Source organism: Tamandua tetradactyla, chromosome 8 (genome assembly GCF_023851605.1).
Source record: "Tamandua tetradactyla isolate mTamTet1 chromosome 8, mTamTet1.pri, whole genome shotgun sequence".
NCBI classification, from domain to species: Eukaryota; Metazoa; Chordata; class Mammalia; order Pilosa; family Myrmecophagidae; genus Tamandua; species Tamandua tetradactyla.
Window position 1 is genome coordinate 72724075 of NC_135334.1, and position 26857 is coordinate 72750931.

Below are 26857 nucleotides of genomic sequence, written 5' to 3' on the forward strand. Positions count from 1 at the left end.
GATTTGCCGACTAGTTATTGTCAGTCTCTGCCATAGACAGTGAATCCACACTGCCGGTCACACAGGTGCTCAGTGTGGACTTGTGGAACGAATGAATGAATGAACAAATGAATACGCCGATGTTACCCTCCATTCTTTGCCCTTATGTAGGTCATGTGTCCTGATCATGGCTCCTCAGGTCCTTTTTCAGTACAGATCCTCACTTTACATACTGGGCTGCAGACCTACATATGCACCCAGGCTGCCCGGGTCGCTCCAAAGCCCACACCTGAGTTCCCCAACCTTCCCCAGACCCACTCACCCCTGTGTCTCATCTGTCCCAGGTAGGGTCCTCCAATGCCTCAGTCACCAAGGCATCATCCTGGGCTTTCCCACCTCATCCTCCCCACCCTACATCTGACCTGGCCTGACCAATTCACTTCCTAAATGCCTGTGTATAGCACTCCCTCTCTGCAGCCTCTGCCCTGGGCCGAGCCTCTACCCACACTGGCCTCAGCAGCCTCTCCCTGCTTTGGTTTCTTTTACCAATCACCCTCCCAGCAGTCAGACGGACTTCGTAAAGCAGGAAACGGGCCATGCAAGCTCTCTGCTCAAAACCCACCACAGGCTCCCCAGGGCCCTTGGTAAAGTTCAAACCCTTCTCATGGTCTTCAAGACCCCCACAGTGTGGCCCCTGCTGGCTCCCCCAACCTCACCACAGGACCAGCTCCTGGTGCTCTGTGCCTGCCACCCGAACCTCTGGATGTGCCAGGCCCTCTCCTTACTCAACGCTGTGCATGCTGCACCTGCTATCAAGAAGACAGGTGCTACAGTTTTGAGAGTTAATCAAATGGTATTTCAGATACTGTTTAATATCTACAATTCAAGTAACTCTGATATCTGTATTTATAGATTTTTTTCCCTTCCTTGCTTTAGTTTTAAATTGGTTTATGAAACATATTGTACAAACAGGCTTTACGATGACTTAGGTATCTTTTTTGATGTGCCTATGGGTAAGCTAAGATATCCATTTTAGGTGGTTAAGATTTCCCTATGATAACTGTAAATATATTTGTATATTCATATTTTCCTGAAATCAGGAAGGTATTCAGTAGCATAGGTCATTACCATAGCAATACAGATATTTGTAAGAACTTTCTACTTGATATTTTGAGAACATTCACAGTTTTGACAGCTGATTAATTGGTATCTAAGTTAGTATTTAATACTTAGAATTTAAGAACTTTGCTACCTGAATATGCAGATTTTTTTCCTTGTTGTCAATTATAAATTGGTTCATGAAACTTACTGCACAAACACAGGCTTTACAATGATTATATAGGTACTTTATTTAAATATGTCTATGGTTAAGCTACTACGATATCCATTGTTGGTGGTTCTAAGTGCATTGTTTGTTTTTATAAATAAAAAATAAAAATAAAATAAAAATAAAAAAGGTTTATAAATTTAGTAGATTGAAATGCTAGTAATCAATGAAAGGGAAGGGTAAGCGGTATGGTATGTATGAAGATTTTTCTGTTGTCTTTTTATTTCTTTTTCTGAACTGATGCAAATGTTATAAGAAATGATCACGATGAATACACAAGTATGTGATAATATTCTGAGTTATTGATTATATATCAAGAATGGAATGATCATATGGTAAGAATGTTTGTGTTTGTGTGTTATGTTTAATAAATAAAAAAATTAATAAAATCATTTAAAAAAAAAGTGAGAATGGGCCGGCTATGGTGGCTCAGTGGCAGAGTTCTCGCCTGCCGTGCCAGAGACCCGGGTTCATCTTCCAGTACTTGCCCATGTAAAAAAAAAAAAAGTGAGAACACCCCAATACCATTTTTGCATGCATAGCTGCATCTCTGTTTCCTGGGGAACCGAATTTGGCATCCCTAGGAACTGAACAAAGATGTTAATATGAGGCAGACGTAAGACAAGAGGTGGAAGGAATGATTTCTTGACTATAAGTCCATCTTAATTTAAAGGAAATTTCTTTTAGATTATAGGGCTTTGATTCTTGGCATCCCTTTGGACTGATCTGCTGTACTAATGTAAATAACACCTGCACAAATCAATTAGTCAAGTATTTATTAAACATCCATTAGAGTACTTAGCTTCTGACTGAAAAGCCCCATTAATTGTGCAGTTTGTTTATAACACAACCTGCTCAAACATTTAAATGACTTTTAATTTTGATAATAAACTCATCTTAAAAAACTTTATAGATAATTAGACAATGTGATTTCAAGGGCTTAAAAGTGAGTTAGGGAAATGTTTTGGTGGTGGATGGTGGTGATGGTGGCACAATACTGTGATCATAATTAAAGCACGGAAATACATACCTGAATATAATTAATACTAGATGGTATATGATCCTAGATGGTATATGGTAACAGAATAAGTTAAAAAAAAGAACCCATGGAACTACACTACACACACAGTGAACCCTAAGTTACACTACAGTCTATGGTTAACAGTACAATTATAAAAATGTGCTATCATCAAATCTTTTTTTGTTATCATCAATTTTAACAAATGTTTCACACCAATGCAAGTTATTAATAAAATGCTTGATTGTTCTGTAAACCCACAAATTCGCTAATAAAGCACAAAAACAAGTGAAAGAAAAAAAAGGTTATTAAGACAAAAAAAAAGAAGATAGGTGCAGGCTTCCCTCCAGGGACCCTTCTCTGATCCCAAGCCTGGTAGGTGTCCCCCATGCTTCCAGAATACCCCAAAGCTCAAATGAGTCCCCAGCAGGATGTGAGTTCCTGTGGCAGGGGGTTATCTCTTATTTATCCCTGTGTTTCCTGCACCTGGAACATAACCTGGCACACAGTAGGCACTCAATATTCAATTACAGTCAACTGATATTTTCCCAATCAGTGAATGAAACTGGGGGTGGAAGGGGTTCACCAGAGGTTCCACAGATCTAAGTTATGGCCTCAGACCGTCAGGGGCGATGGAAGGGCTATGGAAGAGGGAGCTCCTGCTCTGGACCAGTTGAAGCCCCACCCCATTTCTCTCCTGCCCTGCAGGGGGCTTCCTCCTCTTCTGGGGCAGCCATGTGGGGACTTCTCCATGGACAGGTGATGTGTCCCCAGGGTCACTCCTCTTCTCCCTGGCCTGGGCCCCCTGTCCATGAAATGGTCTGTTCCTGCCCCACTGAAGCCCCCCTCACTCAGCATGGGCACCCCAGGAGCCTGGGCAGGCCACGAGCCTCACCTGCATCAGCGTGCGCAGTGACTCCACATATGACTGCTCCGTGTCCAGCAGCGTCATGGTTACGTGCTTCCGCATGTCCTGGGGGGTAAGGGGACAGAGGGTGAGCAGCAGCTTGACTCCTCAGACCATAGCACCTGAAGCCACACAGGGTGGCTTCAAGGCCTGCCCTCCCACCACCCAAGGGTCCTGGCTGTCTCCCGGACACAACCTGACCTCCACTCTGCCCGGTTTTAGCTCAGGAGGTCCCAGCACCCCCTCTCCAGAGTTTGCCTCTTATCCACCGCCCCCGTCAAGGCCAATGGCACATCTGGAAATCTCTCAGTTACTTCTTGGCTCCCTTGCTGGGCTCCTGAAAAGAACTCTCTGTTTATGGTATACCAGCCTCAGGTGCCCTTTGCCCTGACCCAAGGACTCAGGAGTCAGGTCTGACCCCCAAAGCAGTCCTAGAACGAGACAAACTTGGAAAAATGGGCTCCTCTGTTAATGAGCTCACAGGCTAGGGTGTGAACGACACACCCTGGAGGAGGGGAGGAGGCTGGCTCGCCCCACCCTTGCCAGTCTGTGCTCCACGGATAGGGTGAGAAGACTCCAGGCCCTGCTTCGGAGCACTCAGCTACAACCAGATCATCTATCTCAGTGTCTCCGAGGCCTTTAAAAAACCAGGACAGCTGCTTGTAGGAAATAGCACGAGCTGGGCACACCCCAGAATGGAGAGCATAGGAGAGCATCCTGGGGAACAGAGGGGCCTCCCAATGGCAGGCCCAGCTGCCCGGTCTTCCCCATATACCTCAGAGGCATTTCGGCACTTCACAGACATGGCTTCATCTCAGGGTCATGCCCACAGCAGTGCCACTCAGTGTCCTCATCTCCACTTTACAGACAAGGACATCAAGAGTCAGAGGTGATTTGACTTGCCCAAGGTCACATAACCAGGAACCTAGAGAGCCAGGACTAGAGTCTTTCCAGCTACCTCATGCTGCATCATGGGAGTTCTTGCCCAGATTGACAGGGTAGCTGTGGGTCCAGGGCCCCGGTTCTGCTCTTCCTGGTCGTATGGTTTCAGGCGGTCACCTAACTACCGTGTTCCCACTTTCTCCTCTGTGAAATGGAACCAATAATACCTCCCTCCCAACACCATGGAAGCAAGGAGTTGAGCAGAGAAGCTCCCTCTGCTCAATGTCCATGCTTACCCTACCTCAGTGAGGCTATCTTTCTACACCAGTCCCCTGCTGCATAGGGAGCCCCCTAGGAGGAGAGCCAGGCCAAGCTCAGCTCTAGGCTGCACAGCTGCTCTCCCTGCTCCCACCCACTCCCCCCACCCCCACCCCCACCCCCACCCCTGCCCAGGCCCAGCTGAGAACAGTGAGGGTCTTGGTCAGGGAGGCTTCATGAGGGAGGGAGGGCCAGGATGAGATAGGGAGGCTGATGCTGCAACACTGCCTTTTGTGGCCTCCTCTCTGTTTAAAAGCACAGTGAGCTATCACTCAGCTGTCAGGTAAAGGCACAGAAAACAAGGCCAGCTCCCTGTCACTGCATCAAGCACCCTCCTGCACGTGCCCAGACACGGGTATGTGTGTGTGTTGGGGGGGGGGGGGGGGGCAGGGCCCTGGAAGCAGGAGACAGGCAAGGCAGCTGTCAACCAGGTTAACAGGCCCACCTGTTCTGGGCGGGACAGCCCTGTAGGCCTAGCTGATCTCGGGCCCCCTTTCTAGAGTTCCTCGCCCGTCCACAACCCCATCCCCAGACCCTCACTACACAGGGCACTAAGGTGGGGGGACAGGGCTGGGGAGGGGACTTGCCCTCCAGGATGACTGGGGCATCGCACCCAGCGACAGAGACCCTGAGAGACACACAGTATGAAGACAGACACAGTAACTGAGAGATGCCGTTAAAGGCCAAGACACCCCATAAAGAGATAAAAAAATATGGCTGACACCCAGCTGAGACATAGGCTCTTGAGCCCAGAGACTTGAGGTGGTGGAGAAAGACACACACACAACACAGTACAAGGAGGAATCCAGAGCCACAGCCTCCTCTGGAGCCAGGGAGGGCTGACCAAAGAGGCCCAGAGAGACCCACAAAGACACAGAAACAGCTCCTGGAAGCCTCCTCCTCTGCAGGGGAACACATGCTAGGCCAGAAATGGGGACTTCAACGTTCCTAACTCTGACCACAGCACACCTCCATGGCCCAACAGGCCCAGCAGCAGGGAGAGGCTGGCAAAGGGGGAGCAAAATCAGCTACCCCCTCCCCCATCCCAGGAAATACATCTACCTGGGGCCTGCCTCAATCCTGAAAAGAAGGCTGGAAAACCCCTCCCTTCCCGAGTCTGTGGACACAGGATCCCCCAAGGGGGACCTCTGCCCCCACCCGGCCCCATATCACAGGCTATGCCATTAGGCCTGCCAAGGCCAGGTCTCAGGACGCAGGCCCCCACCCCAGCTTGGTGCGCCAGCCCTTCTTGCCATCCAAGCTTGCATCCTGACGGCCCCAAAGCTCAGCACCCAGCAGCCTGTCAGCCACAACATCCTTGCCAGAGCGCCTCATGACACCCTCAACCTCCCTGCTCCCAACACAGATCACAGAGCCCCCAGACCCATGGCCAGCTGGTTGGTGGGCCGGAACACAGTCTAGGTCCTGTGCCCCAGTATCTGCCCATGTCTCCCCCTATCAGAGTGGGCTGAGTTCCAGGCCTTGACCCAGGTCCCTGGTTGGCCCTCCTCTTCCCTGTACCTGGGTGTCCCCGGACACCTCCGCGTCAGCGCCGCTGCTCCCGGAGGGCTCCCCGGAGGCGGCGGCCTGGCCCAGATCGCGCATGTCTTCCAGCGCGATGGTGAACTGGGCCAGGGTCTTCACCATCTGCAACATGCGGCCGGCCTGCCGCCGGAGCGGGGGCGCCGAGGCGGCGGCGGAGAGAGGGGTCGGCACCGGGTCGGAGGCCCCCCTCCCACTCTCACTCCCTTTCCGGGATTCAGCCCGGCGGCGGCTGTGGCAGCGGCGGTCGCGGTCGCAGTCCCGGCATCGATCTGAGCGCGGCCGCCGGGCGGGTGGCGGCGCTGTTGCCTCCTCCGCGCAGAGAGTGCGCCCGGCAAGCCCAGCGCGCGCGGCGCCGCTTGGGGGAGGGGGAGGGCAGGGGTCCCCGCCCTCTGCGTCCCCCCAGCCTCTCTCCGACCGGCCCCATCTACCCCAACACGGGCAGGGCAGCCGGACCTCGCACCACCCCGCCCCTTCCCTCCGCCAGAAGCTGCGGCTCGCGGACCCATCCCGGTGGGCACACACCTGGGGACAAAGCGAGTACGTGCGGCGACACATTTTCCGTACACACCTATACGCAACGCGGGCACATACAGAACCCAGGTTCCCACCAAGGAGATATGGAGGCACACACGGGGATACGCACATGCCTGCCCACGTCAGGCCAGGAGTATGGAAACCTGCCCTCAGGCCTGGATCCTTGCCGACCCCTGATTCAGACCCAAATACGCACACATCAGCATAGTCCCACCCAGACCTGATCCCTGGCACACAGGAGCCTGACCCATGGCCCCACACAGTGACACGTGCTCGTGCACTCCTGAGCACTGCCGTTTCAACAGCTCTGACACTGGCACAGACAAGCACCATGCCCAGGCGCAGATGTTTAGGGATGAACACACATACACACTCCTAGAAACACTCCTCTCCTACCCAAGGAGCAGGAGGTGGACCTGATGGGAAAAGGGAGAAGACCATGAGAAAGGCCCACTCTAGGTCATCCTGCCCCTACCCTATTCAGCTTGGGGTGTACCTGGGACCCTTAGGAAGGATGGAGAAAGGTTCCAATCCAGCCCCTGTCCCCCTACCCCCACCATCCCTCCTGCTGGGGCAGAACTCAGTACTAACACCCGGCCCCACTCTGCTTCAGGAAGTCTCCAAGCAGTACCCTCAGGACCTACTTCCCCAACTCCCAGGAGGATGCCAGACTCCTGCCTCAGGACTTTGGCCCATGCTTTCCTCCCTCCTAGAAATCCTCTCCTTTTCTCAGCTCAAAAGTCACCTCTCCAAGGATGGCCTCCCTGATCCCCAGATTGTCAGTGCACATGTTCTGTGCTCTCAAGAGTCTCAGCTTTCCTTAAGCAGGCATCACAGTTTATAATTATACATTTAATGATTACTAGATTGATACCCATCTGCTCCCAGGAGACTGTAAGCTCCCTGAGGGCACAGTCCATTTCCCTTCTGTAAACCGCGGAGCTCTGCACATAGTGGGTGCTGACTAATGAACAGGCCCCCAAATAACTCCTCCCCCTCCTTTTTCCCCCACACCCATCAGTCACCAACTGAGAGGTAAAGCAGCCCATGCATCCTCATGGCACAGGTTCAACCCCTTCTGCTGGACCCAGTTCAGCCCTCAACCAGGGCTCCACCCTACTCCCAGCCAAGCACTGGCCTCCTTAGAGTCCAATATATACAGCATTAAAATTTAACTCCCCAAGGGCAGGCCACGGTGGCTCAGCAGGCAGAGTTCTCGCCTGCTGTGCTGGAGACCCGAGTTCAATATCCAGTGCCTGCCCATGCAAAAAAAAAAAGAAGAAAAGAAAAAAATTCAACTCCCCAACAGATAATCCCAAATAGTCAACAATAAAAACAGGCACAGAGAACTCCGGGGGAGCAGCAAATAGAAAACCAGCTAGTTGATCCCCACATGGCAGCTGATCCCAGAGCAGGTACCACAAGGATGGGAGGTGGGGATGTTCCCAGGGGGCTGCACTATAGGTGGGGTGGGTGGGGTGAGGAGTCAGAGCCTGGTACATGATTGGTGATCCCTATTGGTGTTGCATAAATGAATGAACACTCAATTAACCTCTTTGTCTCCCCTGGGTCCCATGAGGGGCCTGACCTGGAGTAAATACTGAATGAAAGAATGAATGGAATAATGAATGAATGCATTAGTGTGTGCTCTGCATAAACCCCTTTTCTGGTCCCTCTGCAGCAGTGGTTCTCAAAGTGTGGTCCCTGAACCCATCAGCAGTATCTCCTGGGAATGTGTTAGAAATGCACATTCTTAACCCTTTCCCCACCCCCAAATCTGAAACTCTGGGATGGGGCCCAGCAATCTGTGCTTTAGCAAGTCTTCCTTCTAGGGGATTCTGATGCACTGGCAGCACAAAGCTGTCAAGGCCTAGGGCCCTGGGAGGCAGAAGGGAAGGTCCTCCAGGAATGCCACAAGGCTCTTCCCTCTTCTGTCCCCAGTTGGGATCAAGAAATCCAGAGAGAACATCTGCCCCTAACCCTCCCAAAGGGGCCTGTTCCTCTTACTTGTCAGGGCTGGGCATTGACTGAATGATGGTTAGAGCAGCAGGATGGGCATGCCCCACAAGCCATCCACATAGCCAGTTTCCACAGAAAATTCCACACTAGTCCCCAGAGTGGAAGGCTGAAAGCCCCACTCCTGAACCACCCCTTGATTCGCTGCAGGTACTTAACCCACATTTGGTTCCTCTCAGAATACCTCCTCCCCCACTGGACTCTCTAGAGAAACATGAACTTGGGCCTCAATTTACTCGGAGTGAATGGAAGCAGCACATAACTTAAAAGCTTGTCATGAGGTGCATCCATGCCCTTACTAGCTCCAGTGGGACTCTTGCAGAGCTGCATCACCCTAGCTGGCCTCTAGGAGCTCCCAGGCAACTCATGAACCTCCTCTCACAGGCCTCAGTGGAGGCGGCCACCTCCGCTGATTGGGGGATGCAGGTGACAGACAGTCAGGGAAGAATTTCTGGAGAAGGCAGGGCTTGAACAAGTCCTGAGGTGGAGAGATCCAGAGGCATGTGGGTACCCAGAAGGCAGAATTCACTAGAGGCCCCTGCCCTGGGAAGGGGTGGAGCTTGGGCCAAAGGCACTGCTGCTGCTTCATTAAGAACGGCTAATTAGATTCAGCCTACTGCCATGGCAACAGGGAACAACCTCTGTTGTTTGGTGGCTGAGAAATGAAAGGGAGCTGAAAGAGGGAACAGGATGAGCTGCTGAATCAGGGTCTCCAGGGATTGCCCCCACAGCAGCACAGGGCCCCTCAAGGCAAGGCAAGCTGGGGGGAGACCATGTGTACCAGGGGCACCCCCACGCAGGTCTGGTTCTGTTGTTCTTCTGAATTCCCACTTCATATATTGAATTATTTTTGCTTTTTGGGTATCTGCAGTTGTTTAGAGTGGGTATAGCCCAGAACAGTTCTTGGAAATGTACAGAGTGATTGTCAAAGGCCTGCCTAGAGCTTGTCTGCATATCCAAATATCCTACAAAACTCTCTCTCTCTCTCTCTCTCTCTCTCACACACACACACACACACACACACACACACACACACACACACACACCCCTATCTCCCCAACCAAGCAGCCCCCTCTCCTGGTCAGGGGAAGAAAAGAGACAGGGAGGGAAAAAAGGACTGTGCCCTACACACACACACACACACACACACACACACACACACACCCCTATCTCCCCAACCAAGCAGCCCCCCTCCTATTCAGGGGAAGAAAAGAGACAGGGAGGGAAAAAAGGACTGTGCCCTACACACACACACACACACACACACACACACACACACACCCCTATCTCCCCAACCAAGCAGCCCCCCTCCTATTCAGGGGAAGAAAAGAGACAGGGAGGGAAAAAAGGACTGTGCCCTAGAAGACCACTACCCATTCCAGAAGAGACAGGCTGGGCATCCCAGCTGTGGGACCACCCTTCTGCTAGCCATAGGGAACATCTAACCCTTCCCACCTTCACCCGGTCTGCTGACAACTTCCCCAACTCTGAGGGAAGGCCAATACCTGCTTGTCTACCTCTGGATACATCACCCACTCTGAGCCCTGCCAAGGCCTCCATCTGGGCCCTGCCCATCTGGGGTCCACCTGGTCCTGCAGCTGGTGCTAGACCAACTGGGGGACCAGTGATGAGAAAGACCGGACAAATGGATGGATGATGAGTTTGGGCTGAGTAAATCTGAAAGAAGAATGGAATGATGATGGATGAAAAAATAATAAATGGATGGATGAACAGAAAGATGAATGAGTGACAGATGAATATATGAGTGGATGCACAGTTCAATGGATGAATAGTTAACTGAATTTTTATTTTATTCATATGTTGGTTAGTTCAACACGTATCTACTGAGCACCTATTAGGTACTGAGCACTGTGCTGGGATTTAAAGGTGAGGAAAGAGGTCTGTGCCCTCCTGGCACCATGGTCTAAAGGAAAGGAAGACAGGAACTGAAAAAAACAAGTGCAAAGCAAGTTGAGAAGAAGTGCAGGTTCAGAGGAAACAGGTCTCATCAAGCTCCTGTATGTGGAAGGGTCTCCAGCCTTTCACATCTGCACAGCTCTACTCTATATAAATATTTGCCATGAAACCAGCTGGGCCCTAGAGCTGCCCAAGTCAGAACCCTGGGATCCCCAGAATCTTAGAATCCACAACATCACCAATGCTTTTTTTTTTAACACTTTTCATGTGCCAGGTACCCTACCCATCTCCCCTACAAGAAATGGCTACTTTAATTCTCACAGCAGCCCTACATCAAGGGCTATTACTCCCCTATTCTACAAAGAAAGGATCTGAGGCTCAAAGAAGTCACCAAGCTGGTAAGGGTTAGTGCCCCGAGGGCTGCCTACAGGGCTCACCATCATTCTTGGGCCTCCTGTACTGACACAGTGACATCAAGAGGTTCTCCTGACCCAGGAAGTTTTGGAGGGAAAACAAAAAGTCATCCTCAGGCAATGCTGGGATCAGGAACATTGTCTTTTCCTGGGAACAGAGTCCTGGCTAATGGCCCTAACAGAATGTCTTGAGTTCCTGATCTCACCAGTGTCCAAAGCATAGAGTTAGTACTGGATGTTCCCAAACCTAATGGGCTACATCCCATTTCACTGATGGCTGCTGCCAATCCCAGGTACTCAGGTCCATCAATTAGGGAAAAATTCCAAGAGGGGTTCTTAGTATAGAAGCCACACATCTTGAGTTCCAATCCTGGCTCTGCCACTCACTGTGGTGTCACGCTGGATAAGACATCTCACTTCTTTTGGGCCTCAGTCTCTCCATCTGGTTCCTGTCTGAGATCCCTTCCCTCTTCTTACCATCACCTGTTCCTTTTTCCTGCCTTCGCTGGTTATGTCCCACTCCCCATGTCCTTCTGGAAGGGGGAACCTCTCAAGGCTCCACAGGGGTCCCCGGCCACAGTGCTCCCTCAGGTCTGGCCGCTCTGTGTGGGCCCCCTACTCTGGCGAACATGCTTTTGAAATAGGAAGGCGAGGACAAGGGCTCAAGGAGCCTTACAATCTTCCTGCTGCAGGGCCACTGCTCTGCTTAGGTGCATCTATGTGTGTGAATATGTGTTCCTGGAGGTGGGCTTATGTCAGTATTAATAATCAAAAATAGCTAGCCACAGGCTAAGTACTTTGCATGGCTATCTCATTTTATCCTCACAATCATGCTCAGTAGGTGTTGGGGGTTGAACTGTGTCCCTCAAAAAGATATGGCCAAGCCCTAACCCCCAGTACCTGTGAATGTGATGTTATTTAGAAATATGGTCTTTGCAAGTGTAATCAAGTTAAAATGAGGTCATACTGGATTAGGGTGGGAGCTAATCCAATGTGACCGGTGTCCTTATAAGAAGAGGGAAATTTGAACATAGACACACGGGGAGAACGCCATGTGAAGGCAGAGGCAGAGGTAGGGGTGATGTGTCTACAAGTCAAGGAATGCCAAGGATTGCTGGGACCACTAGAAGCCAGGAACTGAGAAGGAAGGATTCTTCCCTAGAGTCTGAAGGGAGCATGGCCCTGCTAACACCTGGACTTCAACATCTAGCCTTCACAACTGTGACAGAATAAAACTGTATTGGCTTAAACCACTCAGTTTGCAATAATTTGTTAGAACAGTCCTAGGAAACTAATGGGTGTGGCAGGCTTTATTTTTTAAAGACGGCTACCATAATATTTCCCTCCCACATGTTCTTCTAACAATGTGATGCTGACCCTCTTCCCACAGAGTGATGGGGTGTATGTCCCCTTCCTTTGAACTGGGGGGGGGGGGGGTCTTTGTGATTCCTCAACCAATAGAGTACAGTAGGAGTGACATTATGTGACTTTCAAAGCTAGGTCATAAAAATGCCATGTTATTCTTGCTCTCCTGATTTGCTTCTTCTTGAAACTCTACCATGTTATGAGAAACAGAGGCCAAGTGTAGGTATTGCAGCTAACAGCCCAGAGGAGATCCCAGCTAACTCCAGTACTGTCAGATCTGTGAGTGAGAGTGCCTTCAAAGTAGTCTAGTTCAGCCACTATCTGACCATGATTCCACAAATGATTCTGAATGAGAACTACCCAGCTGAGGCTCACAGAGGTGAAGAAACCATGGTCATGTATCCAATAAGTGGTAGAGCAGGGATAAGAACCCAGAAACCAATCCTTAATGCTCTGGTTGGAGAACTGAGGCAAGGGGATGATTTCTGCACAGACCCATATATCATCTATTGGGGGTTCAGCTGGGACCCCAACCTCAGCAGCACTGGAAAATCTCACTGTCCCTTCCAGAAGCCATCCCTGAAGGCTGAAAGGAAGATGAAGGTGGCAGCTGAGACTCCCTCTCCTGGGGCTCAGGGCCAGACTTCTGGCTAATGAATTGTGCTGGTCCTTCCCTCGGTCCAGAAGAGACACCTCTACACACCGCACCCCTGGGCCCTCCTCATATCCTTGGAGATATGAGGGTGCAAGGCTGCACGCCTCATATCCTTGGAGAAGACTTACTTCTATGACCTGCTATTATTTAGTGAGTGCTGTTTCTCATGTATTATTTCATTCACTCCTCATATCTGTCCTCTGGGTTGTGCATTACTATTATCATCATTTTACAAATAAGAAAACAAAAGTTCCAAAACATGAAGCAGCTAGCCTGAGGTTAGAAAGTCAGGAAGTGGTCCAGGCTGGGATTTGGCAAAACTTGGATTCGACCCCAAGTAATCGGCATTTCAGAGAAGCTGAGTGACTTCAGCACATAATGGGGGAGGCAAGTCAAGAGCCCCTTTAATTATGATATTGCTATGTGTATGTGGTGGGGGGGGAGGGGGCTGTGTTCTCTTCCACGGAGAAACAGGAGACAGAGGGAGATGGGAGGAAAGTCTCAATGTTTGCTCCTGACCCCGACTGTAATGTTCATAAAGGCAGAGACCAGGGGCTGGGTCCCCAGCATACAGTACGTGCACAATTTGTATGTGTTGACTGACTACTTTGCTTTGTGACTTTAGCCAAGTTGATCCCAGCATAGGGACTCAGTTTCCCTCTCTGAAAACAAGTGGTACAGGAGGGAAGATGTGGGTGGACTCTAAACTCCCCATATGGCTCCCTAAGGGAGGGGTGGGGGTGAGGTCAAGCTTGATTTCAAGCATCAGGACCAAGCCTCTGGCTTTAGTGAGAAGCTGGGGCTCCAGGAGCTGCACAGCCACTAGGTGCCTGCAGGTGGCAGCAGCAGGTCGCGCGGTAAGGGCTGGTGGTACACGTGGTTTGCATTTAACTCCATTTTTTTTTTTTTAAGAGCGTTTTTCCCTTTTTTTCTTCTCCGCCCTTCCTCTCTTTAATTTCAAGAAGCTACAGCTGGACTTTCAGTCTGGGAAAGAAGTTTCTTAACATCTAAGATACTGCCCGGAAGTAGGGGGTGACAGACCCCCAACAGATGCAAATAAACATCTCCTGAGGAGCTGGTGAGCTCTGAATTTAATCTCCTCAGTCCAGAGGGCCTGGGACTGTCACCCTCATTTTACAGTCAGAGAAATGGAAGCCAAGATCTCCCGGGTCCCACATCTAAGGCTGAGAGGGCAATTTGCCCCATTTGAGGCAGTGGGAGGAAGGGGCTGGGGATACCACTGGGAATCTGATAAAGCCTTAGGGTAGGTAGCATTTGCTAAATCTGGCACCCCTCTTTTAAAGACTTCAGGAATTGCACCCATCCGCCCACCCCTGTGGACTCAGTTCTGCCCACAATATTGGTCTGGTCCTGTGGACACAGCCCTGGCTTAGATCCTGTGGGTAAGATGTTCTCCCGGGCCCTCCCCTCCCAGCTCTAGAAAGTATTTCATTCACAATGTCTAAACCTTGCTCAGCAACAGAGTAAACACTGCCCAGGGTATCAGGCCCTTAGGGCCTCTGGGCTCAGCATCACCCCCTTCTAGCTACCAACATTCCTTCCCTTCACCCTTAGATTCTTTTCTGAGAAATAGGGGTGAATACCTACAGCACAGTAGGTGCTCCAGAAAAGAGGGTTCCCTTTGCTTACCTCCACCCAGTTCTCCAGTGTGCAGGGAGGCCAGGGTGTGAGATCGTGGGAACGGAAGTTACCCAGGGTCTGTTTCCCTCTTGTTCCTTCCCTCCCTCAGACACAGGCATGGGTTCCATTTGTGCCTGTGACTGGGATGGGAAGGGGTGTCCTGCCTCTGAGGCAGAAGATGACTCACTGGGCAAAGGGCCAGGCACCCTGGGAAAGGCCAGGCCAGCCTCAGGCCAGAGCCCCAGGGAGCTCAGAGGCAGGGATGAAGAGGACAGGGGCTGCCTGAGCTATAGATGTAATCCTAGGGGTGCCCCAAGCCCTGCAGCCAAAAGAGGCCACCTACCCCACCTAACATTAGGCCAAAAATTCTTCTACTTAGGCTACAAAAGGTCAGGGAAGCACCCACCAACTTACTAATCTGATCTCGTAGACTCTACTTCCAGTTAGGCCAGTCCCTTCAGCACTGCCTGCCCAACACCAAGCTCAGTCCCACCTCTATTTTGTTGTTCGGGCTACTCCCCCTGCCCTGTCTGGGTCACCCTCCTTGTTCCTTACCCTTTCAAACCCCATCTAATTTTTATGATGTGCCTCTTCTAAATCCTCAGCCCTTCCTGCCCTCCTCTTCCTTGTGACTGTCTCCACTACGGCTCCAGCACTGAGCAGTCCACCCTGTGACAACACCCCAGTCAATTTAGTCCTCCTTTCAACATCGTATATTGAAGACCCATGTGCTGATCTGGCCATCAGATGGGCTGCCCAGGATACTACTGGATGTATAATGAATTCTGTGAGCTCCAAAAATACCTTGTTCCAGCAGCATGCTGTGCCTAGAACAGGGCCCCACCCATAACAGGTACACAGTAGGGTTTGTAAATTAGTAGATGAATGAAAGAAGTATCATTGTTACAACTGTGCACAGCAAGTTTAGAATGTTCATGTTTGACACCCCCTCCCCCTCCATTTGTTGTTCAGGCCGCTCCCCCTGCCCTGCCTGGGTCGCCCTCCTGGGCACTGAGGCCCAGGAGGAAAACTGCCAGTCAGCATACCATCAACTGAGGCTAGAACCTGGCCTCTGGGACCTTACCTTTCCACTATAGCAGGTGCAGAGGGGCCCACCAGCTGGGAGGCATTGTGGTCCCAACCCACCCCCACCCTATTCCAGAACCCATAAGAAGCTCCAAGGAAAGCAAATTCCATCCATCAGTCACCCCAGTCCTCCTGGAATGAACACTGGTGACCCTGGATGAACCCCGCCAGCTCCCCTTCAGAGCCCAAGGAAGCCCTTCCTATTAAGGCAGGCCTCGGGTGGTTGCCATGCCATGGTCGCCCCTTGCCCTGCTTGACCATGCTCCTACCCCAGCATCCAGGGATGCTGAGCCTAAGCCTAGGCAGGAGTGGTATCTGCCTTGGGCTGACCAGCACCAGCCTCATCCTCTAGGACTTACTGCTCTGTATCAGCAACTGGTGACCAGCCCTATTCTATTGTGGGGCAGCCACAGTCACTCATGAGTGAGTGTGTGTGTGTGTGTGTGTGTGTGTGTGTGTGGGCAGTGGGCAACCAGATTCACAGCTGAAGATCAGACTGAGCCAGGCTTGGGCTCTGCTCTCCTGAGGTCCCAGGACCAGGGCCACCACAGGCCAGACCTGCCCGCTCTACTGGAGTCCGAGTCTTGAAAATTCAGGCTCACTCTAGGTTTCTTCTTATGATTATTATCAATAAGTGACACTGTCCAGCACTTTACAGTTTACAAAATCCAGGGCCTACTCTCATCAGAACCTCACAGTAAATCTGTGGGGCAACTGAGGCAGGGAGGCCCCATAACTTACTCAGGTCCTCAAGACTAAGAGGTTGGGAGGTTTTTGATTACTACTTCAATCTCTGTACTTGTTCTTGGTCTATTGAGATCTTTTATTTCTTCTTGAATCAGTTCAGGTAATTTGTTTTGTCTCTAAGAATTTTTCCATTTCATCTAGGTTATCTAATTTGTTGGCTTACAATTACTCATAGTATCCTTTTATAATACTTTTTATTTTTGTGGGGTCAGTAGTAATGTCTCTGCTTTCATTTCCCGTTTTAGTTATTTACATCCTCTTTCTTTTTTTCTTTTGTTAGTCTAGCTAAAGATTTGTCAACTTTACGGACCTTTTCAAAGAACCACTTTTGGTTTTGTTGATTCTATTGTTTTTCTGTTCTCTATTTCATTTATCTCTGCCCTCATCTTTACTATTTCCTTCCTTCTGCTTAATTTGGATTTAGTTTGCTCCTGTTAGTCTAGTTCCTCCAGGTGTGAGGTTAGGTTACTTATTTGAGATCTTTCTTCTTTTTCGATGTAAACACTGCCTTTGCTGCATCCTGTAAGTTTTGGTATGTTCTGTTTTTGTTTTCATTTATCTCAAGTTATTTCCTAATTTCTCTGTGATTTCTCCTTTGGGCCACTGATTAAGACTATATTGTTTAATTTCCATATATTTGTGAATTTTCAGGTTCTCCCTCTGTTACTGATTTCTAGCTTCACTTATACTATGGTTGGAGAAGATACTTTGTATGATTTCAATCTTTTAAAATTTACCAAGATTTGTTTAGTGACCTGATCTATGAACTGTCTATCCTAGAAAATGAGAAGAATGTGTATTCTGCTTTTATTGGGTGAAGTGTTCTCTGTAAGTCTGTTAGGTCTAGTTGGTTTAGGGTTCTGTTCAAGTCTTCTATTTCCTTATTGATCTTCTGTCTAGAAGCTCTATCCATTATTGAAACTGGCACATTAAAGTCTCCTACTATTCATGTAGAATCATCTATTTGTTTCTTCAAATCTGTCTATATTTGTTTCATACATTTTGGGGCTCTGCTGTTACATATATATTTATAATTTATATCTCCTTGATGAATTGACACTTTTATGAATTTATAGTGTCCTTCTTTCTCTCTTGTAATGTTTTTTGAATTAAGGTCTATTTTATCTGATATCAGCATGGTCATTCCAGCTCTCTTTTGGTTACTGTTTGCATGGCACGTATTTTTCCATCCTTTCACTTTCAAACTACTTGTATCTTTGAATTTAATGTGAGTCTATTATAAACAGTATATAGGTGGGCTGTGCTTTTTATCCATTCTGCCAAATTCTGCCTTTTGGCTGGAGAATTTAATCCATTTATATTTAAAGTAATTACTAATAACACAGGACTTTCTTCTACCATTTTGCTGTTTGGTCTTTGTAGCTCTCATACATTTTTTTGGCCTTCAATTCTCCTAGTCAAGCCTACTTTTGTATTTGGTTAGCTCTTTTGTAGTGAACTTCCAACAAAGAAAACTCCAAGACTAGAAGGATTCACTGGTGATTATTACTAATATTTGAAGAATTAACACCAATCTTGTCCAAAGTCTTCCAAAAAATCGAAGAGGAAGAAGCACTTCCTAACTTGTTCTATGAGGTTATCATCATCTTAATACCAATGTCAGATAAAGATATCACAAGAAAAGAAAATTATAGACCAATATCCTTCATGAATACAGATTTATAAATCTTGAACAAAATACTGGCAAACAAAATCCAACATCACAATAAAAGAATTATATACCATGATCAAGTGGGATTTATCCCAGGTATGCAAGAGGAGGGTCAGCAGAAGAAAATCAATTAATGTAATACACCACGTTCATTGAATGAAAGGGAAAAAAAAAAATCACGTTTATCTCAATCGTCATGGCAAAAGCATTTGACAAAAATCCAGCACTATTTCCTGATAAAAACATTTTAAAAACTAGGAATAGAAGGAAACTTCCTCAACTTGATGAAGGACATATTTATAAAACTCACAGCTAACATGACAGTGGTGAAAGATTAAAAGCTTTCCCCCTAAGATCAAGAATAAGACAAAGATACCTGCTTTTACCACTGCCATTCAACATTGTACTGGAAGGTCTAGCCAGAGAAATTAGGCACATAAAAGAAATAAAAGCCATCCAAATCAGGAAAAGAAGAAGTAAAATTTTCTCTATTTTCAAATGATGTGATCCAATATATAGAAAATCACAAAGAATCTACAGGAAAGCTATGAGAGGTAATAAACAAATTCAGCAAAGTGGCAGGGTACAAGATCGGCACACAAATATCACTGGTGGTTCTATACCCCAGCAATGAACAATCTGAAAAAGAAATCAAGAAAACAATTCCATTTATAATAGCAAGTTAAAGAATCAAATATCTAGGATTAAATTTAACAAGGATGTAAAGGACTTGTACATGGAAAACTACAAACATTGCTGAACAAAATTAAATAACACCTAAATAAAGGAAAAGAAATTCCATGTTCATGGATTGGAAGACGAAATATTCTTTTTTTTTTCCCATCACATAGTTGTATATTCTGCACCACAATCACTTTTTAGAACATTTGAATCACTTCAGAAAAAGAAATAAAAAGAAAAAACTCATACATCCCATACCCCTTACCCCTCCCTCTCACTGACCACTTGTATTTCAATCTACCCACTTTACTTTACCCCTTATCCCCCCCCATTATTTTTTTTAGCCATACTTGTTTACTCATTTGTGCATACCCTGGATAAAAGGAGCATCAAACATAAGGTTTTCACAATCACACAGTCACACTGTAAAAGTTATATCTTTATACAATCAAGACTAAATATTCTTAAGATGTCAATATTACCCAGAGCAAGTTATAGATTCAAGGCAATTCTAATCAAAATTCAGTATCCTTCTTCACAGAAATGGAAAAGCCAATCACCAAATTCATATGGAAGGTCAAGAGGCCCCAAATAGCCAAAAACATCTTGAAAAATGAAGTTGGAGGACTCATACTTCCCGAGTTCAAAACTTTATTACAAGGCTAGAGTCATCAAAACGGTAAAATATTGGCACTTGGACAGACATATTGACCAATGGAACAGAATTAAGAGTTCAGAAATAAACTCACTTCTATGGGCAAAAGAGTTTTGACAAAGAAGCCAAATCCACTCAATGAGGACAGAATTCTTCAACAAATGGTGCTGGAAAAAATGGATATCCACCTGCCAAAGAGTGAAAGTAGACCCCTACTTCACACCATATATACAAATATTAACTCAAAATCGATCACAGACCTAAATAAAAGAGCTAAAACTATAAAACTTCTAGAAGAAAACATCAGGGAATATTTTCAGGACCTTGTATTAAACAATGGGATTCTTAGACTTTACACTCAAAGCACAAGCAACAAAAGAAATAGATAAACTGGACTTCATCAAAATTAAAAACTCCTGTACAACAAAGGACATCAAGAAATTAAAAAAAAGACCACCTAAAGAATGGGAAAGGTATTTAGAAACCATATCTGGTAGGAGTTTAATATCCAGAACATATAAAGAACTCCAACAACTCAGCACCAAGAGGTGGTAGAGAAGGGGCTCAAATCCCCCTTCTATCACTGACCTGTTAGGGGGCTTTTGGCATTTAACCTTGCTGAGCCTCAGGACAGGGAGAGAGCAACAGCATAAAAGTAGGAATTAATATTTACTGAGGGATTCCTATACGCTTCCTACTAGGAGCTTCACAGGATTTATTTTAACTTCAAAGCAAGCCTCCCTGGGCAGGCTGTTCTATTGTACAGGAAGATGAAGCACAAGGAAGTTAAAGACCTTGCTCAGAATCTCACAAGCAGGCAGAACTCATGCCTCTAGGAACCTCAGGTAAAAAAGGAGTCAGGATATTCACATCTACTCCACAGTCCCAGGAGAAAGGGGGACGCCTGCCTTCCAGCTTAAAGGAAGCCCAGGTTTCCAAGTGCGAAGAGGCTGCTCACACAGCCTTCTTCCCAGCAGTGAAAACTGGCAACCTCAACATCCAACCAACATCCAACGGGCAAGTCGAGTGAATCATGGCATTGATGAAGAGGCTTGAAGAGCTATGGAGAACTGTTCAAGTGTAACACTAAATGAAAGAAGCAAGAACCACATATACTGCATGATCTCAATGTCAAAAACATCTATATATGCAAGGAGAAAAGTCTGGAAAGAAATAGAACAGACTCTACAGTGGGCGGAGTCCCTGCAAAAACAGGGTGAGGGAAGAGCCCACCCTCCACTGATGGCTGTCCCCACCTCCAGGAAGCCCACAACTGCGCTCAGTTTTATCTGTAAAACAGAATGTAAAGGGCTCAGCACAGTGCCTGGAACAAACAAAGCGATCAGTAAATATTAGCTGTTATTAGGAATTATTAGAGAATCTTGAAAAGCTTGGTCATCTCAGAGGTCAACTGGACCAGTCCCCTCCCGGGGCAGCCATCCTCTAGCAGCCCTTGCTTGAATACCTCCAGGGTGAGGCACTTGCCCCCTCCAGTGGTAACTCCTTCCATTATGAAGGCAGGTCTGCTGGGACAGAGCCCAAACTAGGCTGGGCCCTTCAGTCCCAAGGTCGCCTTGGCTTTGGATAGCTGTGACCTTGGGATCAAACTCCCCCAACGATTATAAAATCCTCTGGTCTCGGATCCTTTTATTTTTTATTTATTTTTATTTATTCTTTTGGCATGGGCAGGCTCCGGGAATTGAAACCGGATCTCCAGCATGGCAGGCAAGAACTCTGCCACTGAACCACGGTTGCACTGCCCTAGTCTCAGATCCTTTTATGTGGTGATTCTCCAGGTGCAAGGTTGGGAGGGCTTTCTGGGTGGCTCTCCTGTCCCTGGCCTAGTGACCACCTCCCTCCTTTCCAGTTCTCTGGGATAACATAGCAGTATTTGCTGGCAACATTTTGTGTCTTTTCCATTTTTTCCTCTGGAAAACAAATGAGAAACCAGCTAGGTATGACCTCTTTCACACCCGCCCCCAAACCCTCCAGTCTTCCAGGAGCACAAGGTCCCCTCTACCCGCTCCCTGGACAACAGCCAGGTGGAGAACTCCAAGGGGAGAGGAGGGACCAAGTTCTGGCTGTTGCCATGGCAACGGCAGTCCAGGAATTTGACCCTGCAGCCCAGGAGCAGTGGGGGTGGGGAATGGGTATAGGTGGGGCTGGGGATAGAAAGGAGGGTCCAGAGGCAGAAGAAAGCCAGAACGAGCACAGGCAGGACCACGAGTCCAGGGTTCCCTCCCTGCCTCAGTTTCCCCATCTGTAAAGGGAGGTAAGATATCTTTTTCTAACTCTAACCCAAACTGGGGCCTGAGTAAGGGTTAGGGGAGGCAGGGAGGGCAAGGGCAGTTATTCCCTTTGATGGATGGGGACTCCAGGCCCAGAGGACAGGGACTGGCCTAAGGTCACTAATCCAGGGCAGTGTCAGGAGTAGTAACAGGGGGTATGATCTGTCCACTCTGGCTTCCCTATTTCTCATAGAAGTGGACAAGTGTGCCTGCCTCATAGAAGGGGAAAGGGGACCCCCGAGAATGGCAGTGGCTGGGCCAGGCTCACACTCCTGGCTCAGCAGATGATGTGCCTGCCCGCAGCAACCCCCAACATTCCTGTATCTGGAGGGCTGGCAGAGGGCCTGCCCCCACCCCCGCCTGCTGTGCCAGGCTCCAGTGGGTATTTTTAAACGGGTGCCCGCCCCTCTCCGCCTTTCCGCCTGCCCACTCCAGGAACACAGTGAGTTCTGCTGCCAGCCCTCCTGTCCTCAATTCAGCCAAGCCTGAGTGGGTGCCAGATCCTCTGCCATCCTCTGTGGCCCCACCTCTTGGTCAGGCCCCCTCTGTGGCCACCTCCTCCCTCACACTCAGCCCTGGAATCAGACGGATCTCCAGGGTCCCCTTTCAGCTACGATATTCCAGGCCCAGAGAGGGGGCAAGATTGCGGAAAGTCAAATGGCACAAACAAGAATTTGGGAATTCTGTGAACCAGCTTGTGTCCCAACTTCTAACTGTCCATCAAGTTCTACTGGTGTCACCTGAGGCCCTGCTCCTCATTCCTCTGCCACTGACCCTCCATAGCCACAGCCACAGCCTTGTTCCCCTTTGCTCAACAAGTTGCTTCTCAGCTTAAAACACCAGCCATTTGGGGGGAAAAACAGAGCTGAAGTCATAACTCACCCTACATACCACGAGAAATTCCAAACGGATCAAGATTTAAACGTAAAAAATGAAATAAAACATAAAAGTCCCAGAGAAAAACATGGGAGGACTGCTTTATAACCTTGGAGTGGGAAAGGCCTTTCTAACTATATTTTCAAATCCAGAAACCATAAAATAAAAGCTTGATAAATATGACTGCATAAATATAAAACCTTCTGCCTGGCAAAAATACTCCACAAAGTCAAAAGTCAAGTGATGAATCCGGAAAAGTTATTTGCAACTCAACCCAGACAAAGGATTAACCTCCATAATAGTTAAAAGGTTCCTAGAAGTTGATAAAACAAAGGGCCAACAATCCAGCAAGAAAATGGGCAATGGATTTGAACTGTTCACAGAAAAGAAAACCCAAATGTCTCCTGGACATATGGAAAGATACTCAACCTCATTCATAAGAAAAATGCAAATTAAAATACAGAGATACCATTTTTCACCTCTCAGATTGGAAAAAATACCCACAGATCTGACATGTGTCTGTTGTGGCTGATGAGGCTATGGGTAAACTTTCACACACCACTGGCCATAGACCCAGTGGATTACATCAAAATTACAATTGCTTTGCTTGCTTTGGCAGCACATATACTAAAACTGGAACCATACGGAGAAGATAGGCATGGCCCCTGCATAGGGATGACATGCAAATCTGTGGTGCTTTCCACATTAAAAAAGAAAACTTACAATCGCAGCAATTTTGTCCCAGCGATCCCACTGCTGAGAAGCTGCCCTACAGATACACAGCCCTGTGCAAAATGACCTGTGTTCACTGTAGCATGCCTTGTGACAACACAAGACTGCAAATAACCCAAATATCCTTTACTATGTGGTTGTATCCATTTTGGTAATCTGTACAATGGAACACCAGGCAGTATAAAAAAGAATAAAGAGGCTCTCGTCCTGGATAGCAAGATCTGCAGGAGATAGTAAGTGAAAAGAGCCAGAGGCAGAGCGGTGTGTACGGCCTGCAGCCATATGTGTGAAAACAGTGGAAAGAAAAAAGTGTACAGTATTTACTCACATTTGCAAAGAGAAGGATTCATGAGGAACTAATAATTGGGTGTCTCGGCGTGGGGCAGGGTAGATACTAATGGGAAGACTTTTCACCCTTTTTTATTTTTATTAACCACCTGAATATATGATTTACTCAAAATATTAAATATATAAATTGATTTTTTTTTTTAAACACACTTCCAATGCAGCCCCTGCTCCAGCATCGTGGCTCTCCTTTGAACAGCCTTTGCATCCCTTGTCTACCTTCTCATCCTTCAAGGCTCATCCCCTAGCCCCTGGGTATCTTCGTTTCAGCCCTCTTCACCCCCTTGGGGCCCCTGCCTGTTCCTGTATCTACCTCCTCATAGACTGGGCACCCCCTTGTATTCCTAGTCTACACAGGGGACCAGGTCCAGAGCACTCCCAGTGACAGTAGATCACACGAAGGGGAAGAAGAGGCTGCTCTGGGACCCCTTTGTCATGCTTCCTCCTTTCAGCTTCCTAACTGGTCTCCTCCTAGGCAATTCCAGTCTCATACATGATGTTCCTGCAGGGAGCCTTCCCTGCCATCTTGCAGTCAGAGAGGGCCTCTGTCAGCCAAATTGGCACTCCAGCCCATTCATTCTCTGCTTAGCCCTTTCTGCAGTGAATTGTCAAATTCCTCCTTCAGAGGCTGAACATCTCACTCTTAAGTTGAGTGACTTCAAGAAGGGGTTCTGACTCAGCCACCGCTTGGAAATGCATTCCAGGTGTGGATCAAGGGCCTGGGGTCAAAATGAGCTAGGTGACCTCGGCAATCCCACCTCGCTCAGGGCTACAGATAAACCGTCTGTACAGGGAGGGGCAGGGGCCGTCAAATAATGAGCCACTTTACGGCAAGGTAAGGATTTATGCCAGTGAAAATCCAGCAGAAAATCCCCAATCCACAGAGTCCTGCCCCCCTACCACCCAGCCCCTTGGCTCCTCTCCTACAGGCAGCTGCCTGGGGGGGAAATTTCAAGTGTCTCTCAGAGAGCTCAGCTCACTCCCCCAAAGATAACTCTCTGTGCTTCCTGCCCCCACTCACATCTCTCCATCCTTGGGACCCTTCCTCAGCCAGGCCAGCCACCACCCTTCCTCCCCTTCCAGTCTGCTTTATGGCTTCCCACTGATCCCTACTATCTAGCTCTGGCCCACAGACATTATCTCATTTAATCCCCTCAACAATGCTATAATAGGTGCCATCATCATCATCACGCCCATTTTACAGGCACATAAACTGAGCCGAAGAAGGATTAAGAACTTGTACAACAAAAGTTAAAATAAATCGAGTAGACCGAAATACTAGTGGTCAATGAGAGGGAGGGGTAGGCGGTATGGCATGTATGAGTTTTTTCTTTTTTCTATATTTCTTTTGCTGGAGTGATACAAATGTTCAAAAAAATGATCATGGTGATGAATACACAACTATGTGATGATATTGTGAGTCACTGATTGTACACCATGTACGGAACATTTGTATGTCAAGAATGTTTGTATGTTAAATTTTTTTGTTTTTTTTGGGGGGGGGGCAGGGTCTGGGAATCGAACCTGGGTCTCCCACCTGGCAGGTGAGAAATATACCACTGAACTCCCCTTGCAGTGCCCTGTATGTTAAGTTTTTACAACAAAAAATATATATTAAAAAAAGAACTTGTTCAAGGTTTGAACAGCTAAGAGGAAAAGCCAGGATTTAAATCCAAGCCATCTTGGCTGATAAGTTTCTGTTCTAACCTTTACATCAACACAGCTGGATGCAGGATCAGGGCCAAGTACTTAGGCTGACCCCGAGGCCTCTGTCCGAAGTGGCCCCTGCTGACCCGCCAGCGTCACGTGTCCCCACTGGTGTCCTGCTCTCACTGCATCACCCCCTGGCTGTGGTAGTTCCTCTGAGCCATCACTCTCTCTTACATCCCTAGGCCTTTGTACGTGCTGGTCTCTCTGCAACACACACCTTCCCCTGTTCATATGCTTGGCAATTTCCTACTCATCCAATTTTCGGTGGCCAAAGAAGTGGGAGCCTAGGTCTGGTGGGCTAGGTAGGTGACGCCCTGGCGCCTGAGGTGGGCAAAGCCCAGGTCCTCAAGGGCCTTGGACCTGCCAGGCTCAGAGCTGAGGCTTTCTCCTGTAAACACTTCCTTTTGCTCAGTTTATATTCTGGGGGAAGTCCTTCCTGATGTCTAACCTAAACTACCTCACTTTAAGGAGCCAGGTGGATTCCCAGGCCTCTACAGAGTGTGTCTTCACCCATCCCCAGTTAGTGTATCAAACCAGGCCAAGCCAGGATACCCACTCTGCCAGTTCCTAACAGCCCTCAAAGGGCCTGCATCTTCCCAGGCAGAGGCCATGGGCAAAGAGGGTCTTCCCACCACTCTAACAGGTTGCCTTCCTTGTCACGTGGGCCCACAGGGCAGGCCTGGCCGTGTTTGGAGCCCAGTCCAGCTCCAAAGGCCCCAGGTGAGGAGCATCACCTCTTCCCAGGAGCCCCTGACAGGTGGGGTGCTCCACCAGCCTGGCTCTTTCCAGGGACCTGGCCTCCAACAGGGTTTGTCCCTGCCCAGGGAGCCTGGCTGGACTAACTTCTGAGCCTCTCCTGGAGGAGGCTTTGGGCCAGAGGGAGAGGCTTATTCTGCTCCAAGTGCCTCCACCAGGGCTTCCCTCTGCTGAAAACAGATTTTCTGACCAAGTTCTGTGGGGCTCCACAGAAGTACCTAGGGGAAAGGTGATCAAGGGGGTGGACACGCCCCCCTACCTTCACTCAATTCGAGGTTCCACGTTGCCCTGTTTTATAGTTCTGTGTCAAGTTTCCTCTAGAAGAAAGGGTTTCACTATTTTTAAAAGCTCAGAAAATACTGACCTGGGATCAAGTTCAGACTTTCACGCCTGGCCTTTGAGACTCCTCAGGACTCAGCCAACCTCTCCAGAACCAGGGAGCTTTCATGGTACCTCAGAAGTACTGGGGCTTTTCCCTCACAGGCCTCTGCCTGAAAGATCCTTGCCCTGTGCCTGCCTGTCAATGCCTGCTGGTCCTTCAAGGCTCTGCTTGATAACTGCCCACTACCCTCCAGCCGCTGCCCCAGGTCAGCCTCCCCTGCCTTGCCCCCGTTGGTCTCTGACTCCCAGTTCTCAGGGTATCCTGGGACAGGCACTGCTTCTTGTTCATCCTGTGTCGCCCAGGTGCTAAACCTACACATACGAGCACCCGGTCAGGCACAGAGGAACTGAATTCTAAAGTTTACCCCAGGGTCCCCAGACCCACCGCCCAAGACGTACTGCAGAGTCAAT

General features: G+C 48.4%; 1 protein-coding gene and 1 non-coding gene across 2 annotated transcripts in view; one reads left to right on the forward strand and one right to left on the reverse strand.

Moving 5' to 3' along the window:
- The window catches only part of ARHGEF17 (Rho guanine nucleotide exchange factor 17), a 67352-nt gene that overhangs the window by 23305 nt on the left and 17190 nt on the right, over nucleotides 1–26857 (reverse strand). Inside the window, exon 2 of the mRNA XM_077113643.1 lies at nucleotides 3220–3297. Coding sequence (XP_076969758.1) covers nucleotides 3220–3297 — 78 coding nt within the window. The remainder of the gene's footprint in view (nucleotides 1–3219; nucleotides 3298–26857) is intronic.
- Nucleotides 23130–23232, forward strand: LOC143645373 (U6 spliceosomal RNA). Its single transcript, XR_013157092.1, has one exon. It is a non-coding gene; the product is annotated as a U6 spliceosomal RNA (small nuclear RNA).